This window comes from Tenrec ecaudatus, chromosome 3 (assembly GCF_050624435.1).
Source record: "Tenrec ecaudatus isolate mTenEca1 chromosome 3, mTenEca1.hap1, whole genome shotgun sequence".
Taxonomy (NCBI): Eukaryota; Metazoa; Chordata; class Mammalia; order Afrosoricida; family Tenrecidae; genus Tenrec; species Tenrec ecaudatus.
Window position 1 is genome coordinate 159,173,016 of NC_134532.1, and position 21,226 is coordinate 159,194,241.

A 21,226-nucleotide genomic window follows, 5' to 3' on the forward strand; every position below is an offset into this window, starting at 1 on the left:
CTCATTAATTGAAGAAGAGTACTACTTATTGAAAATTTTGTGGTATGTACTCAGGTAATATAAATAAAAATACCTAAAAAAGAAAAGATTTGATGCATATATGTCTTGGTTGTATTTGTGAAAGCAGAAATTTCAGGTGATAAAACTACAAAATATATTAAAGCAAATTAAAAAATATTGAGAATTCTTAGTGATTTTAAAGTTATTAATGATTTTTTGAATCACATGTTTATGCATTTTTAATATGCATCTTGAGTTACATATTCACTTCTTACAGTGATAGGCATGAATTCTAAACCACCCATTTACAGTTTTAATAATAAAATTACTAGGTTAATTTTTTCAGAATTTTATCAGAAAAAAATTAAGTTACCCAGCATATATCATTATGTTATTTCTCTCACTGGTTGTATTATTTCTCTAACTTTCATATTTTATCTCCCAGGAATGATCCAATGTTTTCATCTTCATAATCAATCAGTAAGGATTCTTTGATTATATCCAAGTAGTTTAGCAAAATATTTCTTCTTAGTATAAGCAAAATGCTCACCAAGAGGAATTCAAGTGAATAAAAATATCCTCATCCACCTGAAAGTACTAAGCAAGAACAGTGTACATGGACTATTTGCAGCCTAATAGAGTATTGCAATTCTGAACTAGTTGCACTTTGTTCTTTATCCAATAGAATGAAACTTTGGCTGACTTATAAAAAGTAAAATTATTTTAATCATCACTAAAGATTGCAGATGTGCAGGTGCAGTGGGTTATTTAATATGGCTCTTCTAGCCAAAGTCTCTATAATTCCTACCAAACAACCTTTTCCACATGTGTTTGAGTATCTTACCTCTAGGTGTGGTAAGAAACTGACAGAATGCACTTGAGTTATTGTTGATAGGATTCACTGCGGTAGCCATCATGCTGGCTGTGAAAGGAGTCTCTTGAAATGCAAGATGACAGATTTTATTACCAGTAGGAGGAAAATGTATCCTCTGGATCTTAAGGGTCCTGTCACAGACTGGTGACTCTCCAGTCCACAGAACAAGCATAACTGAGGACTCTTAGGCAGGAGGCTGGTATCTGGAGTTGCATGTCCCTGGACACTTAATTAAGGGTTCTGGATTTGCTCCCCCATGGAGGTGGAGCTAAGTGACTTCTGGTTGAGATTACTAAAGTGAGGTGCCATTAGGCACTTCAGGGAGCTGAATTCACTTACAGAGCTGGAGGTGGGGGGCCTTTGGGTAGAGGCTCACAGTAGAGTGACATGCTCTTGGGGACTGTATCATTGTTTTAGGGGTCCCCAAGTCAGTATAGAACACTAGAAACCCTATGCTAAACAAAGCACACGAGTGCCCAGTCCTGCTCTATTCCCACAACTTTTCTCAAATTTGATTCCGTTGTTATAGTCATTGTGTCAATCCAGCTCATTCTGGTTCTTCCTCTTTTTCACTGTCCTGCCACTTTACTGAGCATGAGATTCTTCTCCAGAGTCTACTCTCTCCCGATAACATGCCCGATATACTGAGACCATATCTCACCATCTTCCTTCTAAGGCTGTACTTCTTTCTGGACAGAAATGTTTGGTGGTCCACAATATCTTCAGTATTTTCACCAGTCCCACAAATCAAATACATATTCTTCTTCTGTATTCATTATTCCATTATAAAAGCTTCAGAAATATATGAAGAACTTAAAAATATCATGGCCTCTGTCTGGCAGGCATACCTTAGTCCTCAAGGAACATCCTTGCTTTTCAACAAACAGGTCTTGTGTAGAAAATTCATCAAATGGAATACAAATGTTGATGCCTTGTTTGCAGCTTCCATGGTCATTGATCTTCATTCAAGCAAGATAAAATCCTTGACAACTTCTATCTTTTCTCTGTTTATTGTGATGTTATCTATTGTTTCAGTTGTGAGGATTTTTGTTTTCTATATATTGAGTAGTAATCCATCTTGAAGGCTGCCATCCTTGATTCTAATCAGCTAGCGCTTACAGGGCTCTTCATTTTCAGTAAGCAAAGTTTTGCTACCTGCACATTGAAGATTATTAAAAAGCCTTCCTCCAATTTTGATGCTGTACTATTTGTCATGTAATGTATCCTCTCTGATTAATTGCTCAGTATATAGATGGAATAAGCATTAGGAAAGGATACAACACTGACACACACCTTTCTTATTTTGAACCATGATTTATTTCCTTGTTCTGTATGCAACTGTCCCTCCATCCATGCACATGTTCCACGTGAGCACAGTCAGGTCTTCTGGAATCGCTTCTTCTCAAGGCTCTCCATAGGTTGTTATGGTACAATCAGACGAATGTCTTGCAATAGAACACAGGTATACTCTGCTTTCGGCCAATATTTATCTGGTATCAGCAATGAGGGGAATTTATTAGAAACTCTGAAAGAACTTTGAAATATTTGCTGACTCACAAGTATATTATGAGAATTTCTCCAGCATTGTAACTTGTTAACTTTCATAGAAAAACCTAAATTCTTGAGGAATTGTCTGTGAGTCCTGTGGGTCACTAAATTTAATTGTAACACAAACAAGAACATGTAGATCATCTCGTATGATGGAACACAAGCAGTACACTTTAAAAGAGGCCATATCGAGTAGAATGGAGGAAAGTAATCATTCTAAATGGTAGCTTAAGGTACTTCACTCACTATGATGAATCACCACTGTCAACAGATTATCTTACTCTTGGTAAGCGGATTAAAATAATAGAGTCCTGTCTTTCCAATGATGTTGCTCAATCAAAATCGGTAGCATTGGCAGGAGAGGGGATTTAGATAAGTCTACATTACCTGTCAATATCCTGTCTACAAAATAAAGACCACGTGACTGAGAGGTTCTCTCAGACTCCACTTTCAAGGACAACATACAGTTTTCCCAAATGTTTAGGAAGATTAAACTCTCTGAAAATGAATCATAACATTTTTCCACATAATTATACTTTTAAACATTAGTGAAGTGTATAATTTAATCATTATTCCATTAATTAAGTTAATATTTATTGGGCATTTACTACATGATAAGAATTCAGTTTAGAGCTGAAAATTCACTGAGGAACAAGAGTCATAGACTTTCAGATAAATATTTTATTCTACTGAAGATGATCAAAACACAAATAATAAATATATAAGCATCACTAAAATTTGAATAAATAACAGAAAATATGTAAATAGAAAAGTAAATTATTGGAATTTCTAATTTTTCGTTTTTGGCAATCATGGTTGGTTAGTGCATAAACTTGAATAATATTAATATAAATTGATTTTATTTGTAGACATATGAATTAACTTTTCACTGAGCACATTACACTTAGAGGTAGGTTTTGAATTTCTACTTTTGAGGTTGAATTCAGCACCATTTTTCAATTTCTAGTCCCCAGAATATAACCCCAAGATTCAACTTTATCACACCCTATTCTACCCATATATTCTCACCTCCTACTAATCAATTCATAACTATTTCATTCCCACACCCTGGCTTCTTTGCCATTGCATATGGACACTTCAGAACCCTTGTACTTATTCCACACTCATTTCTATCCTTGTATATTATCTAGCTTTAGGATAGTCTGTTTCTGTGGGTCACCATAAAACACCATCATGACTAAATCTCTCCATTATAATAGTTTGACATCTGAGAATAAGAAATCCTGACAAACATTAACCATCTTTTCTACTTTGTGTCTTAGCTTACGAATTTTTCAGATAAGAAAATATCAAATACTTGTTAGTCTGTGCTATTTTGTGGTGTATTTTCAAAATATATTTTATGTACTGTAAGAACAAATATTTTGTCTGTGTTGGTAATGATCACTTTCTAACCAGAAAATAGCAGAAAAAAGATATAATTTAAAGATATATGGTGGCCCAAACAATTTTGAAGTTGAATCCTAATAATCTTGAAAAATAAACCCACAGAATTCATTTTAACTCATAATGATCTTATACGAGGTTGCTGATATTGCAGATCTGTACAAGAGAAGACGGCCTCATTTTCCTTTCTCTTGGCAATTGGTGTGTTTTGAACCACTGGTCTTAAACCTTAGCACCACTAGGCTGCCTTAGAATTCCAATAGATTTCTGATAGTTGTTATAGAAGATTATTTACTGAGCGAGAAATAGTCTACAAAGTACTATGTGTTTAATATCAATGGTATACGATTGTTATTTTAATAGTAAATAATAAACAAAGTAGTCATTAATTCTGATGTAGTAGCAGTGATAGTTTTTTTGGATTTGGATTTAGAAAGTATTTTTTAATTAATGCTATAAATTTGTTAAGATTTATCTAAATTAAAATTATAACTGAAAAACATCTACCCATTATTTTCTTAAGTTATTTACAGTTTAAAATTAGTGCAGAAATGCAATTCTTCACATTAGAATATCTATGTATAGATAGCTCTCTCTCTCTCTCTCTCTCTCTCTCTCTCTCTCTCTCTCTCTCTATATATATATATATATATATATATATATATATATATATTTAAAGCACATTTGACATTAAACTCTATTTTAGGTTCCTAGGCTGCACTTTTCTTTTAATTTAATACACTAGTCATTCATTATGTATGCAGTAGGATTATTATAATATTAATTATTATACAATTAATTACACATCTATCTTAATGTGAATGTGTTCAGTAGTATATATATGTTTGATGTTCACATGTTCAGAATTTAGTAATAAGAAAAGCCATGTATGTTTAGAAATATTTATTACTTTAAATTTTCTAGATTAGTGATCAAACTAATATGTACAGCTAAAAAACAGCACAATACATAATTCAAAACCTGGTAAAGAAGTTCTCTTTTATTGCAGCAAATCACAATAGTGTGCTATATATAGAAATAGAATCAGCCATTGCTTTCAAGCCTGCTAAATAAAACTGAACTCTTGGAATGGCATGCCACTTGACCTTCCGAGGTGTCACCAGCAGGATTTAACTGTGCAACGGGAGCACACTTCCAAGTGCCTCTGCTTGATGTGACAGATTCTTCCACTAGTTTGCACAATGTTCATAAGGCACAAATCCCTTTCCTTAGAACGCAAGAGAGAATTATTTTCCCAAGGAGGACACAAAGTGAAGAATGACCTGAGAAATTTTCACTCTCTGTCAAAATTTGTGCTCGCTGCTGGATCTCTGAAATCAACTCCAGTGGTCAAACATTCAAGAAGTCCTCACTTTGAGATCGAAATTCTTGATGCTCAAACAAGAAAGCAAATGTGTATTGTGGATAAGGTGAGTTTTCTTTCTTTGTGTCATTTGTTTCATGTGCCCAAAAGATCACTGGAGTGAATGCTGACAAGAATGTGTTCAAATGGATTTCTGCTTTTGCCTAGACTTCATAACCAACAATACATTTACTCTATATATTGTTGCAACAATATGCACTGCACCTTACAATCCCAATGTTGGTAGTAGCTAGTTATTATAATTTTTTGGAGGTAAAATGTTTGAATTGGTTTAATTACCGAAAAGGGACAAACTTTTTTTTATGAAAAGTGCACTTGTTTGATAACCACAAAATGAAAATTTCTAAATAACAATGCCTTGCATAACATATAATACATTTTTTCATACTTACAGATGTTTCATTAAGCAAGAAGACATATATTTTCTTAGGTTTAAAAGTAAACACAAACAATTTCAGTATGCCTTAAGTTCAAAATGATCTCAATCATTTAATTTTTTAAGTGAAGGGCATTTTTAATAAAATAGTATCTTCATCCATTTTGATTATAGAAACATTAAAAATCTTTGTTTGCAAACTGAAAATTCTTTTATTTATCCTTATAACCTTACTTTAGCTGTTTCCAAATAGTAAGTAAAGAATAATTGCATATTGCTTTAATTTACAAGAAGAATATACATGATTTGTTATTTTTAGTAATTGAAATAATATAATCAGATTATGCTATAATCGATATGATGATGCTATAATATTATGAGAGTGATAATAGTTTTTGTTCATTAATATAAAATATTTATTATGTTCAAAAATTTATACAGGTTATACGTGTCATATGTTAGATTTGAAACCATTTCCACATAGCTCAAGATTTGATATTTTTCTGTAATAGTACTGGGGTCATAGGTGACAGATGAATCTGCATTCATATTGATAATGGCTGCTAAGTTAGTCCATAATCAAAGTGATCCAAAAGGTTCAACACAGGATCCCATACAATCTCTACGGCAGTTGTCTTTCAGAAAGAAATTGCCAGGCTTTAATCCCAGTATGTTTCTGAGTGGGTTTGCTCTGTTGCAACTAACTCTTTGGTTAGTTGTGTGGAACTTAACCATTTTTACTACTTGGAGATCTTAATAAGTACTACAAAATGTCATTTTAACTTTTGATTTCATGTGCTGTATAAAGTCCTTATTCAATTTTATTATCTTAATAAAGTGTTTTGATTTCTTTTATAATACATCTTTCAGGAATAGGTCAAATAAAAGTAATATTGCCATACAGAATGAAAACAAATCAGAGGACACATGGTTATGAATGGAATGGAAATTACATGGTCAAAAATTACCTGAGAGCAAAATTCTGAAATAAAGTTTATTTTTTTGGCATTCAAACACATGTGCCTCGTTTGAAAAAAAACTTGCTTCCACTAATGATATGAGAAATGAATGGATTTCTAATTATATAGTCACCAATGTCTTATTTGAAATTAAAATGTGGCATTTTACACTTATAGGTATGATTTAAATGGGAAATATTAAGCATCAAAGGGCTAGTAAATTTGAATCATATTACATAAGGAATCTCACACTTGAGTTATTGAAACCTGGGTATTTGTATATCAAGTGGCAAACTCCGAGAGAAACTCAATAAGCCAAAAAAATGATTCAATTTGGACTCTTTTCTACTCTTTACCACACAATTAAAGCTAGACAATGTACTACTTAGACTCACGTCTTTGGCTTCTGAGAGCTGTGTTTATTTTATCTTGCTTATGTTTTCTAATTGGATGCATTTTTCATAGTGATGGCAAGACATATCAGAGAAAAACAAACCCGTTCTTATCTCTATGATTTTGCTTCATGATTTTTAACAGACTGTAAATATAGGAAAGGTTGATTTAGTTGTTCAAGATATTATTTTTTCAAAGCATAATTAACAACTACTTCATAAGGACATATAAATTGACTTTCTTTGACATTGCCTCTGTCCAGTATACAAAATAAGTATTATTTATGTCAATATCTTTCTGTAAAAATTGTTTTATGAAGTAAGTAATAATAATAATATATAATTTGTACTTTTGAAGTATACAATAATGGATTTGAATCCTATTATGTCATTCATCAAGAAATCAAACCCACTGCCATCAATTTGATTCTAACTTATAGTGACACTATGGACAGGGTAGAAATGGTCCTGTGAGTTTCTGAGGCTGTAACTCATGACGGAAGTAGAAAGCACTATCATTCTCCCTCAGATCAGCTGGTGGTTTTGAACTGCTGACCTTGCAGTTATCAGCCCCACGCAGAACCACTGGATCATCAGAGCTTCTCAGAAAACCTCATAAGCTCAGATAAATCACAACACAGTTGAAACCAAAGACCTTTATTAAGAGTTTTTTAAATAAGTTTGCATTTTAAGTTGATAGCACAGAGCAAGGATAATATATGTATGTACTTCATATTTTGACTTGAAAGTAATAGGAATAAATTTATAATAATAGGTTTTTTAGTTTATTTAAATTTAATCACCATTTGGAGAAAATCAAATACAAATGCAAGGTAAGTTAAGTGATGAGTCTTATGCCCCTAGAACACAATTCAAATTCCACTTTGTATTTTGTTATCCATTCGCCTGGTCCTTTCACTGACTGGCAGAGTGAGGTGCATGTAGGGCTAGGAACAGCCAGGTGAGCCATTGGCAAGCACCAGACCCCACGGCGGGAGACAGGCGAAGCTTTCTACTGAGCGAAGAGTTACAGTCTCGGACAGCCACACGGGCGGTTCTCCCTCCCTAGAGGGTCGCTCTGAGTCAGGAGGGACTCAGTGAGTCAGGAGGGACTCAGTAGTGCTTTTCATTCTTATTTTTTTTCAGTGATTAGGTAATATATAATGTTTTCAAATATTATTAAGGGGTTCTGTGAATTTTATTTATAAATGTTGTACTGAAGCAGACAATCCATTTGACATCTATATATTGTAACACAAACTTTAAAATGGACAACATACATTAAAATAGCCATAAAGTAAAAATATTGATTGGAATATTTGGATCACTTGCATGCACGAAGTTCACTCACTCTCAAACAAACTAACAAGGCCTCTTTTCTTGTCTCTGCTGTCATCTTCAGCTTTTGACCCATCTCTTTTTATTCTTTTCCTGACATGTTCATGTTTTCTCTCTCTTTATTCTCACCTAAATCCACTTCATTCCTGTTTTTGCCTGAACTATTTCCTAGTGTCTGAGCATGGCAAGGCTACCTGGAATTCTATGATAAATAGCTTTATAATCCACGGCTTTCCTTCTTCAACTTTGTCTTAATATATATCAACAGTGTTTATCATGCGAATCACATCTTCTTTAAAATAATGTTGAAATATGGGTTCATAGATAATACTAAAGTATGAGTTGTTCGACATCCTTTTCCGTCTTCTTCTTCTTTGTTGATTCTTTATCACATGACACTGGATGTGGTATGGAGTAAGGTTAACTCGGTATTAGAAACTTTTTCCACATATAGTAATTTGCCTCATTGAATCTCTGATTTTCAAGTAACACCTGTCTTTTGGAGATAGATAGCTGCAGGATCTTATTTTTAAATTAAAGAGTAATTCCTTCTATTTATGTATCTGTATATTTCCTAGGCACCTGACTCTATGTGTAATTAAAATGGAATACTTGGTCCTCCTCCAGAAATTTGTCACTCCCACAGAGATCTCCAAGTCAATAAATAACAATAACACCCTCAACTAGCTTAATCAAAAACCTCCAGAGATATTATGATTCCTCCCTTAATCTCATGCTCCACATAACAACCATAGTGTTGTCATGAACAAGTATGTTCAGACTGACCCATCTTCACCACCAACTTTCATAGAACTTCTAGATCTTCCATCTGTCTTTGTCCTTAGTTTGTTCAATATAATTTTATATGGAAGCCAGGACTACCATGTCAAAAAATGTCAGATAATATCATTAGCAATCAACAATTCATTTTTTATTCATGGCTACTTTGTTTGATTTCATTTTTTATCTGGATACATTTTCTACCTATCTGAAAATCTCAAAGTTGGCCAATATTATCTATACTCCTAATAATTTATTTCTCTATTAAAACTTTTTGTCCTATAATTTTGTGACTATGTTTCACTGTTTTTATTTCATCATTTTTCATTTTCCAATAATATCTCAATTTCATGATAGCAGGGACTTTTGTTTTGTTCAATGTTAAGACACATTGTCATTTAGAACAGCGTTTGGCATATGTGTACATCCTCACAGTATTGAATCACTATTTGTTTACATAAAGGATGGTAGTCCAGTGTTATATGGATTTGATCTAACATTCATATTTAGCAGTGATTGTGTTTAAATAGAGGAGCATGCTTTTGTAAATACATATGATTTTTGTCTAAGTCTATTTTGGAATAAATATAACCATACACATAGAAAAATCATACTTATTTCCTTAGGTCATTTCACCAGATGCTTAAATTGTTGTTTACTCCACCCCTCCTCCTTCAAAGACATACAAATCAAGCTTTGTAATAGTATATAAATAACAAATAAATAATCATGTTCTACATGTAAAGATGACATGTTTCTTACGCAGGATATTGCACATGAAGGTATTTTGTTTTAAAATGCAGTTTATATCCAAATGTTTTAATTATTTTATTCTTCAGATGGGTATATTGCACTGTGACAAATTTAAAAGCATAAGAATAAACTGCTATTAATTTTAAAGAAATTATTTGAACATTAATTTATTTTAGTTAAATAATTTCATACCAAATCGTGAATGATAAAATAGACGGTAACAAATATAGTTAACAAAATTTTGTGAAGTGCCATTCTTTTTATGGGGACATCAAAAGATAAAGGATATTGTAGAAAAATAGATTTCAGAAATGTAACAATGAATTATTTCTAGTTGCTGACAAGCTCCCCTCTCTTCTGTTTTGTAAAGTGCCGGAGGCTTCTCTATTGCTAGCTCAGTGATTCAAGAGCAGGGTCTGAATTCTAAAACCTGCTGAGGATAAATGTTCATGATATTATTTAATTCTGCTTTCTTCTTTTTAAAGCAATAGAGTTCAGAAGTTTTCTTTTTCTCCTTTCATAATAGTTTATGTTTTTAATTACAGGAGCTTGTATAAGGAATCACTTGTGCCAATAAAACAAAGCACTCCATAATTATCTCATCTTTCAAATAAAAATAATACCAATTTCCAGTAGAAACAGAAATATAGAAGAGTAAGATTGTCAGCAATTTTGCAGTACAGATCACACTGTTGGTGGCCTGGGCGGTGACTTTAAGACTTCGAAGTTTCTAACATAGCCTCTTTTGATGCGGGACGTTAGGCATGTCACAGCATATTCGGGCCCCGATTCTTCATCTGTAAAATGGAACAACACCTAATCGAAGGCAGCAGAATGATGGTTTTTAATATAGCTTGAATGTACAAGTAAAGCTTTCTTCACTTTCCCTCTTTAAAAGAAATTCTTCATCTAATCCTCTGCCAGGTCTCTCATGCTGCGCAGTACTCTTGGTCCCACTTTTTATCACACATGTGTTGGGCGACATGGCTGAAAGCTCAGGAACGTGGGGATCAGGTGGGTCAGAATCTTAATATAAACGTGACACCTTTCCTGTGCTTAAGAGAGAAATCTCAAAAGCAGGAATGGAGAGAATCCCGGGAATTTCATGTAAGAAGAGCTTTCCATGGGAAGAGTGCATGGAAGAAGGCTGTTTAAAGCAGCAGAGACCCCAGAGTAACCTCAAACACAGCAGGGGGGCTATGCTCATGAGCCCCCTAAACTGTGTGGGAAGCATTTAAGTTTCTGGCAGAGGCCCAGGCACCCAGAGGCTCAGAGGCCTTGGTCCAGGGCCAGACTTGGCTACTGGCTGCATCCTTTCTGTGGGCTGATGCTGACTTAAGGAGATTGGTTAGATCCCCTTAGGAATCCCATAGTGTGAGTTTTGTCTGTGAGTTCAGTGAGCTCACAGCAGCAGATTTTAGGACTCAGCAAAAAAGTACAGTGTTATGGGAGGAATGGTTGCTGTCTGAAGAACGTACAGAAAGATTGCCTTTTGGAAATTGTCCTTGGCCTCTGAGTAACCAGAGGAAGTTAGATATGACCCTTTTCACCTTCCTGTAACATGCTACTAATAGAACATATTTTATGGCATGAAATTAGTACGTGCAATTTTAAAATTCTTTTGTTCAGTTTAATTTTATGTTTATGCTGTCTGGACTTATATATATATATTTCAGAAGAGAGGAGTTTATTCAAATCAATTACTTTTCCCTTCAATTTGAGGTGAAGTTGTTCTGTTTGATAGTTTTCTATTTCTTTTTTTAATCATCTGAGGATGATCCAAGGAGTCCTGGTGGCATGCTGGGGAACATTTGGGCAGTCACTGAAACGTCAGCAGGTCAAACACACTAGTTGCTATTTGGGGAGTGAGGACAAGGATGGGGAAGATAAGTAGGAAGATAGGGCTATCTGTTTCTTTAAAAAATTGTCTTGGGAATCCAAAGGAGAAGTTCTACATCTGCCCTGTATGTCTTTCATTAACATTTTCATTAAAATGAATTTAACTTAAATTTTGATCATTTTGATTTGTAATAAATTGAAGCAATTACCATTACGACAGGCAGAAAATATGCATATTTTAATCATTATTTATTTTACTATATTATAGTAAAAATGAAGAACAACTATTCTTGCATAATAAATTTGTAGTATTAGAATGCTTTAAAAAGAAGTTAAACATCAATTTTTCATCTTTTCCATTTTTCCTCATTGAAATTTTATTTTTCAATACCATTGCAGGTCTTTAAAATTTTTGCCTGCCCTTTGTTCCATGGTCTAAGTATGTACTACATCACATTGTAATTTTTAAAAAATTGTATTGTTCTATTTTGTGGTTCTTTGTGATCAAATTTCTTTAAAGACAACTCTTTCTTAAATCTATTCATCCTACAATTAGTATTCAGTTTATAATCAGTGACTTGAGACATTGATAAGAAAATATTTCAGCACTTCATAGTTCTCTAAAGCCTTTGAAGAGAGAAGTCTCAAGGGACAAATGCACAAGTAGAAACATATTTATAGCACATTATGATTTTAAATATTCTCACATCTCATATTTCTGGGCACAGATGTGTGTGTTCCCCCTGATCTTAAGCGTTATATTGTTAGAGACTTAGAAGTCATAATGTAACTAAAGCAGCTAAGCTTAGTATAATACACTAATTTTGATACATATGTATTTATATTGAATCTTCCTTTTGCTACAAAAAGTATGATATGAAGATAGCTACATGATACAAACTCAAATCTATGGAAAGCAATCGTTCTTTAAAATAATATTGCCATGAAAATAATTTCAATGGACTATTATCAATGAGCTGCGAAAATATTTGGCAAACTTAGGCCATTCTTTCCACCTCTTCTTTTTTCATTACTTCCTTATGATTAACAGAGAATCGAGCAGGTAATGGTTGCTGGAACAAACTCTGGGACTACCAATCTCAAAACAAAGCATAACTAAACACATTTTAATAGGTGCCGTGTAGGTATTCCCGGCATTGGACAGAATAATGCACTGCTCTTCAGTTCACTCTGACACAGAAAGGCCCCTTAAACAAAACAGAGCTGCTCCCTTTGCGGCTGCAGCGCTTGTAATGGCAAGCTGCCTCCTCCTTTTCGGGGAATGTGAAGCACAGTGATGTGTAAACAGTGCAACTCAAGACAATATGACAGAGGCTGTAATGGAGATGTGAACAATGTGCTGAGCCCATATGGCAAAATTATTTTTCTTTTTTTAAATGACAAAATGTTTTTCTATTAAAAATATTGAGAAGTACTTAGTAACTTCTAATTCAGAAAATCCCAGCATACTGAAGGCTCATCATGGAGATAATTTTAACATAGTCTCCTGAAATAGGAAGTTATCTTCTCTAAATATCTTACATTTCCAATCGGTTTTGCTTTAACTGAACACAAATTGCAATGAAATTATCTATGGAGCATCTAGGATTTAAAGAGGAAGACAAATATGAATTCCCTGAGTGCTTAAGAGTTTCAAATGTGAATTTCAGGATTCACACAAATAAAACATTTTTTCCAGTGGTGCAGTCATTAAATAAGCTATAATCCCTGTTGACAAACAGGGATTCCTTTGAGGAGCATGAGCACAGTAGACTGACACCACTTAAGCACTATCATGTCACACTCACTTTTTTCTTATCAGAGTCAATTCCTTTTAAGACACATTTATTTTTAAATGGCTAGTGTATATGGATAACAAACCATACTTGAAAACTGGTCTTCTCCTTAATTAACCCATGCTATACCGTGGCTATTTATAAACTCATCATTTCAACATTAGTTTGAGAGAGGAGTAAATCAATCCACTATTTTGTCTTTCAAAATTTATATTTAATTTTTCTCATAATAAACTTTAATTTCTACAAATTTAAAAGCAACAATAATCATAAGTATACTACACTATGCATATTTCTATATTTCTGACATTGGACTTATTGGTTATTTGATTTTAAAAATTTGAAGTGTAATATAGTTAGTATTTTTTAACAAAATATAATAAGTTAACTGATTTTATGATTGAGTAACTTATTTGTCATTATGGATCTGTGTGTCTTTAAATATAGATTTATTATATTTCACAATAAACTTCACTTAATAAAATCCTATAAATACGTTATAGCCTGAACTTAGTTTAATCATGATTTTAACACTGAATCTTGAGGCAATGATGAAAAGGGCATGGTACTCTTTTTCAGAAGAAAATATTTCAAAAATGTCTCCTAAGTAACTATCTTTATCTTAAGAGCTATTTTTAGGTAAAGATATTTTAACACTCGACATGAAAATAATAACAAAAATAGCAATAAAAGCAGCTCTAAACAGTTTACTACTAAAATCAAATTTATATCATTTAAACATAGATGAGGTTATTAAAAAATCTTATTTTACATATTGTCATATGTAGAAATGACAGTAATTTTTCATTCCCTCCTTCCATTCCCCTTCCTCTGCCTCTCAGTATCCTCATAACCTTCAAAATCTGCTTTTTCTTCTTTTTACTTTTTAATAGTGGTTGTGTTAGTCTGAGTATTTTAGAGAAACTCATGGATAAGAGCATTTTATATAAAGGTTAAGTGCACATCAAGAAAACATCCCAAACCCACAAGTCCAACATTAATCCATTAACCCATATGTCCAATACCAATCCTCAAAGTCCTCCTCCATCTCACAAAGCACATGCAATGATGCCGACTGTAGGAGGAAAGGTGAGTCAGTGAATGTGTAAGCATCTCAGTGCTGACAGGGGTCTCCACACAACTGCTCCAGCACCCAGGGTTGCATTGGGGTAGGTCCTTGTGGCTTCTCCGTAGGGATCTTGCAGGAAGTCAGCCGTGCCAGCTGAAGCAGAGAACTGGCTAAGGCAGCTGCATCCTAGTGCGACCATCACAAAGCAAGACTCGAGAACTCGAAACGTGAGGCTCACCGAGCCATTTATTCCTCTGACCTTCAATTTTTAGCACATGCGTTTATCGGTCTAGTTGGCACAATAATATAAAGAGTTACTTACCACTTTTCAGTCAGTGTGTCATGCTGGGATGGCTTTTGTGTTACTCTGATGCTGAATGCGATGTCACTGGTCTTTCAAATGTCAGTGACGTCATCCAAATTGAACTGGTTGCATTAGAGCATCCCGACTAGGAGCAGAGAACAAAGGAGGATTCCGCTCCCCACTTCAGCAGAAAGAGCCTCTGGGAACCTTATGCACATGTTTGAAATACTGTCCAATACTGCAGACCTAAGGAATCGAAGCAGAACTGTCCTACACCATGCCAGAGGATGGGCCTCTTGGTCCCAGGGTACTGAAGCTGTGACTTGAGCAGCTGCTTTCTGCAGTGAAGTTACCATGTCAACATAAGCCTGGCAGTGACTGTGAGAGTGGAGCCTTTGGGAGCCTCATCTGCCAGTGGGGCATGACTCACTGGAACTTAGAATGTGCGAAGTATGAATCCATGACTATTGGCTTTGGTCAAAAAAAAATGGAATGCATAAAGATGAATATCTTATGCATTAGTGAGCTGAAATGGAGTAGTGGGACCATTTTGAAACAGAAAATCATAAGATGTACTATGCCAGCAATGACCCAATCAAAAGAAATAGCAAGGCATTCACTGTCTAAACGAATCTTGCTAAATCCATGATTCAGCACAAAGCTAACGGTGATGTGATTATAGCTATCCACCCTTAAAGAATCCCAATCAATACAACTATTATTCAAATTTAGGCACCAACCATTTCAACCTTCTTTTCGTTCTTAAACCTCTAAGACCATGGAAAGGAAGCACAACACGAACCTTTGAGGATGACAAATTCAAGGTTTTGCCATGGTGTGAATCAGAGGGCAGAGTTCTTGGAGAAGGGCTCCATTGCCTTCAGAAGTATATAAACCTCGATGGAGGATACATGGAGAAACAGCCGTTTTACATTTTGATATTTCTGTTTAGGAAAACTGCTATAAATTTGTGGCAATACTTTTGATTTACTCTCATAGAGAGGTTCTATCATGATTTCTCAGCATATAGATTGAATAAGTATGGTGAAAGGACATGAAGCAAAAGACAATCGTTTAAAAAAAGCAAAGTGTACTGACTTCTTTCAAGTGGAACTATCACATAGAGAGGTAAATGGAGTTTTCAAATAGCTATTTATCAAGTGTATCTTTTCTTTCCATAGCACATATGTTGTTGCTAGGTGCATGTGTGGAGTCAGTATCAACTGATAATGATCTAATATAAAACAGAAGCAAACACTGCCTGCTCCTGCACCACCCTCCGATGCACGGGTATATTTTAACCTAGTGTGGTAATCATTGTGTCAATCCAGCTTAAGAATTTTTTAATGTATATTACAAAGCGGTATAGAGTATAGAATTTAATTTCTTGAGTGAAGCATATAGTTATATTAATTTAGTTCATTTATCTCTGTTCACTTTGCATGAACTAAGTTGATAATTTACAACATAAATTATATATTAACATTTCCCTAATTTTATGCTATAACGACTCTGTCACTCAAGGCAAAAATCCAAACTACTTTCCTCTGATATAAAGGGCTTTGCATTATTTTCTCATCCTTAATTCCTGGATCAAAAGTTGATCACGCTCCTTAGCTCCCTCTGCTGGCAGCATCCTGGTTTGTTGGCTGTGTTGGCAACATTCCTGATTTGGAAGTCCCTCAGGTCTCTGCCCTGGACATTTCCTCAGTAACAATCTTGCTAAAAATACCTGTACAATTTCCTACCTAGTTTAGAGAATTTTTCATACATCTTTCCCTTCTATTTTTGTCAAACGTATCCTACTTGAACCATCTCTAGTGATCTTATTTACTTTTCTTTTTTATGTCTCAATAAAACTTTATTTGAAAAGAAAAGAAAAAAAGTTCTTGTGTCTTAGCAACAGTATTGTGGTATTTTTTTCCTTTTTAAAAAATCATTATATTGGGGGCTCATACAATTCTTATCACTATCCATTCATACATCCATTGTGTCAAGCACATATGCACATTTGTTGCCATCATCATTCTCAAAACATTTGCCTTCTACTTGAGCCCATAATATCATCTGCTTGTTTTCTCCCTCCCTCTCCACTCCCCCTAACTCATGAACCTTTCATCATTCATAAATTATTATTATTTTGTCATATGTTACACTGTCCGGCATTTCCCCCTGCCCTCTTCTCTGCTGTCCATCCCCCAGGGAAGAGACTATACATAGATTCTTGTAATCGGTTCCCCTTTTCTACTCCAAATTCCCTCCACCCTCCAGGCATCGCCACTCTCATCACTGGTCCTGGAGGAGTCATCTGCCCTGGATTCCCTGTGTTTCCAGTTGCTACCTGAACCAATGTACTTCCTCTGGTCTAGCCAGATTTTTAAGGTAGAATTGGAATCATGATATTCGGGGGGAGGAAGTATTTAAGAACTAGAGAAAAGTTATATATTTGATCGTTGCTACCCTTCACCCTGACTGGCTCATCTCCTCCCCACAACCCTTCAGTAAGCAGGTGTCTGGTTGGTTGCCAATGGGCTTTGAGTCTCCACTCTGCACTCACACATTTACAATGATATGACATTTTGTTCCTTGATGCTTAATACCTGTTCTCTTCAACAACTCGTGGTCACACAGGCTGGTATGTTTCTTCCATGTGGGCTTTGTTGCTTCTAAACTAGATGACCACTTGTTTATCTTTGAGCCTCCAAGACCCCAGATGCTATATCTTTTGATAGCCGGGAACCATCAGCTCTCATCACCACATTTGCTTATGCACCCATTTGTCTTCATTGATCATATCAGGAAGGTAGGCCCCCACTGATATGATCTTTAGTTCTTTGAAGTCTGATTACTGGTCCCTTCTACACCTCATCATCAGACAGGCTAGTGAGCTTCTTCCATGTGGGCTTTGATGCTTCTCAGCTAGATGGCCCCTTGTTTATCTTCAAGCCTTTAAGATCCCAGATGCTATCTCTTTTGACGGCCGGGCACCAGACATATTATTAATTTATTTTCGTTTTATAACACTCTGAAATATTACATATGTAACTCATTGACAGTAAGTGAGTGAATGATTGCCTTAATACATGTCTCATTTCTAAGTTTCTATAGAATATAAGTTAAATAAAGGACCTTAAGGCCATAGCAGTTTAAACAATGGATGTAGGTACTAAATGGCCACTATGTCCGTGTTCTTGCTCTCAAACGACAATATGAACAATACTGACTTGTTTAAAGGATTACATTAGTTAGCTGTTTGCAACAGTGTCTAGTTGATAGAACACAATATAAGCTTATAAATTATTATTATTTAAAAAACAGTGAGTTTTTTACATCCTACATGTATGAAATATAAAAGAATTACTCATGCATAATTAGTGTTCAATGAATGTATTTTAAATATATTGGATAATGATTAATTTATAATTTATTAACATGTTGTTTATACTAACATTTTATGTATATGTGGGTGTGCTATGGGAATTTTTCATTATCATTCAATTTCACTTGTTCATTATCTTTTGAAGTGTTCCCATTGCCATTGAGTGGATTTTGGCTCTTAATCCCCTGTGTTCCATATTAAAATTGCATTTCATCAGGTTTTAATGGTTGTGAAATGATCGTCCCAGAGTGTATTGCCGGCCTTTTTTCTCGGCATCTAGGTGTGTGTGAATCATCAACTGTGTGAAAGGCAGCAGAATTCTTCACAGTCAGGATTGGGCCACTGGGTGGTGTCAACTGGATAAATTATTTAACTACTCTGAGTTTCACTGTTTCTTCTATAGGAGAGAAAAATGCACATTACTCAAACTATAAGAACAGTGGGAAAATAAAAATATTTCATTTTATTAAAGATAAGGGCCTTGGAATAGTGTTAGAGTGTTATAAAGGTAGTCAGTATTTAGCTATTACTGATGACATAAATTTAAAGGACCCTCCAAGCTATTCCTCTATCACTTAATAATTTAAGTAAAGGCTCCGTTGAGAACAGTTCTTTATATATATTATCAAACTAATAGCACGTTCATTAAAGTCACCATACTTTTAATTGACATGTAAGATATAGAGGGTAGCATATTTAAAACTTTTAAATTGATTGAACATACATTTCAGTAACATTCAGAATATTTAAAAACCTAATAAGTTATAATATAATACTTTCTATACAGAAAAAAAGATGAGATTTCTTAATAGCCATTCCTTAATATATATATATATATATTAGTAGCACTTCATTTTTCATTCAAAAGTGTCGTTTGAATTATACATTTTGTGATTACCTTTTCCACGTTTAACCTGAGGGATGAAGGCATTTTAGAGGCCAATATTCTGTGAAACTAATGAAGAATAATTTTTCTACATTTGAATGAGGCTGAGAAAAGTGATAGAAAATGTTGTCTGGAGAGTAATGAGAAAACCATTGCTGTTGTCACATCTAATAACTGCCAATTCCAAATCTCATCGAGCAGGGCCTAAACTACATCACATTTGCAGTTTGAAGAATTTTGGCAGCAGTGTTTACGAGGACGGTGTTGGACACTCTACACAGCAGGTCACTTTAGGGCAGTGTTTCCCAATGTGCGGTGCTCTCCTCTGGGGCACTGAAAGGAACCAGCGACACTACAAACTGTATCTTGCATTGTGGATATAGTACAAACAGTTTTAATGGCCAGAGGTGCACTTTTTTTTTCAACGGGGTGCTTGACCACATAATTTTAGGAATCCATTTCAGGGCCTCTAAAAATAAAATCATAACACATGGAAGCAACTTCATAATTTATATTTATAATACTTATTCCCTGACATTTTATTAATTTCATTATGCCTAGGTAACTGTTGCATTGATGAAAGATGAAAGCATAGTTATTGTTTAAATGGAGAACTCAGAATTATATTTTCATGCATACCTCCCCTCCTCAGAATTTCCAGCTTCCAATTATTAAGTGATTGATATTCTATATGTATATGTATATGTGAGAGTACTATCATAAAAAATGGAAATTTGGAAAGCTATATATTTTTTATATATAAAACAGCATATCACCTTCAAAGTACTCTCAATTGCTCTTACTATATTTGTCAAATGTGTGATTCCATTCTTGGAAACATTTCCCAAACACATCTGTATTAATGATGGAGATATTTAAGGTTTATTGTGCCAACCTGGCCAATAAACACATGTGGGATTAATTGAAGGGCAGAAAGGTAAATGGCTTGGTGAGCCCCATCTTTCCAGTTCTCTGTTCTCTTGCTTTCTGATGGTTGGACCAGGGTGCAGCTGCCGTAGCCATTCCTTGCTTCAGCCAGCAAGGCTTACTTCCTACAAGACATCCCTGAGGAGAAGTCACATGGGCCTACATCGATGCAGCCCTGGGTCTCCCTGCCAGTTTTGAGATGCTTACACGCTCACTGATTCGGCTTCTCTTCTGAAGTTGGCATCATTGTGTGTGTTTTGTGAGATTGTGTGTGTTTTGGATTGGTTTCAGACATATGGGCTAATATTGGACTTAGGGGCTTGGACAGCACTGGGTTGGGATGTTTTCTTAATGTACACCGATCCTTTATATAAAACTCTCTCTTACATATTTGTGTTTCTGTGGATTTTTCCCCTAGTTTAGCCAGACTAACACAATAGATGACAGACCCTCCCTAGTTTTTTACTTCACCTCTTTTACATGGTTAAATTACTGTCCTTTTTACTGTCCAAATTACTCTCTTCATTCACGGAAAGAAAAAGGTGTCGACTGAGTGAGTCAAGGGGATTAATATGCATGGGGCGGTGATGCATGCTGTTTTTGCAGGTGCATTGTCATGTGGCAAAATCATTCCCCAGCATACCATGGGTCATGACTTTTTTGTCACTCAATTATGCAATCTTTTCATATCTAAATAGAAAGCTTGATCAACTGTCTGACCTGGTGTAACACTCCAAATGGATTGTGAGTCAAGAATTTCTTCTGTTTGGGATGGTGACAGACATCCAGAACGAGGTTTGTCATCAATCGACATTTCACCCTTTTAAAATGAGAAAACCACTCATAAACTTGATTTTTTCCTACAGCGTTGTCCTTGTAAGCTGTGTTTCCCAACACCATAGTGTTTAGGGCATTTTTTTTGAGCAGGAAATAGTATTTAACACCCACATGGTGTTCTTTTAAATTGGCCATCTCAAAAGAAGAGGTTTGAATGAAACTTCTTTTTTTAAAAAAATTCATCGTGACCAGAGAACTTTCCCAGGCGACGTCACTGTGCGCACTGACTCAGAGTGAGTTGCTTTATGTTTGCCCAGCAGTAAAATGGGTACTACGAAAGCTGTGCTCCACTCAGCACAACTCTGGATTTTTAGGGTAACCCCAGTACAGATATGTGTTTGTGTATGTATACGTGCATGTGTATACTTACATTCTGAT

The 21,226-nt window shown here is 34.9% G+C and overlaps 1 protein-coding gene across 1 annotated transcript in view; it reads left to right on the forward strand.

Annotated features, from left to right (window-relative positions):
* Window positions 1-5,031: 5,031 nt before the first annotated feature.
* The window catches only part of TECRL (trans-2,3-enoyl-CoA reductase like), a 119,342-nt gene continuing 103,147 nt past the window's right edge, over window positions 5,032-21,226 (forward strand). The window contains exon 1 of the mRNA XM_075544956.1: window positions 5,032-5,259. Within this exon, the coding sequence (XP_075401071.1) occupies window positions 5,032-5,259 (228 nt within the window). The remainder of the gene's footprint in view (window positions 5,260-21,226) is intronic.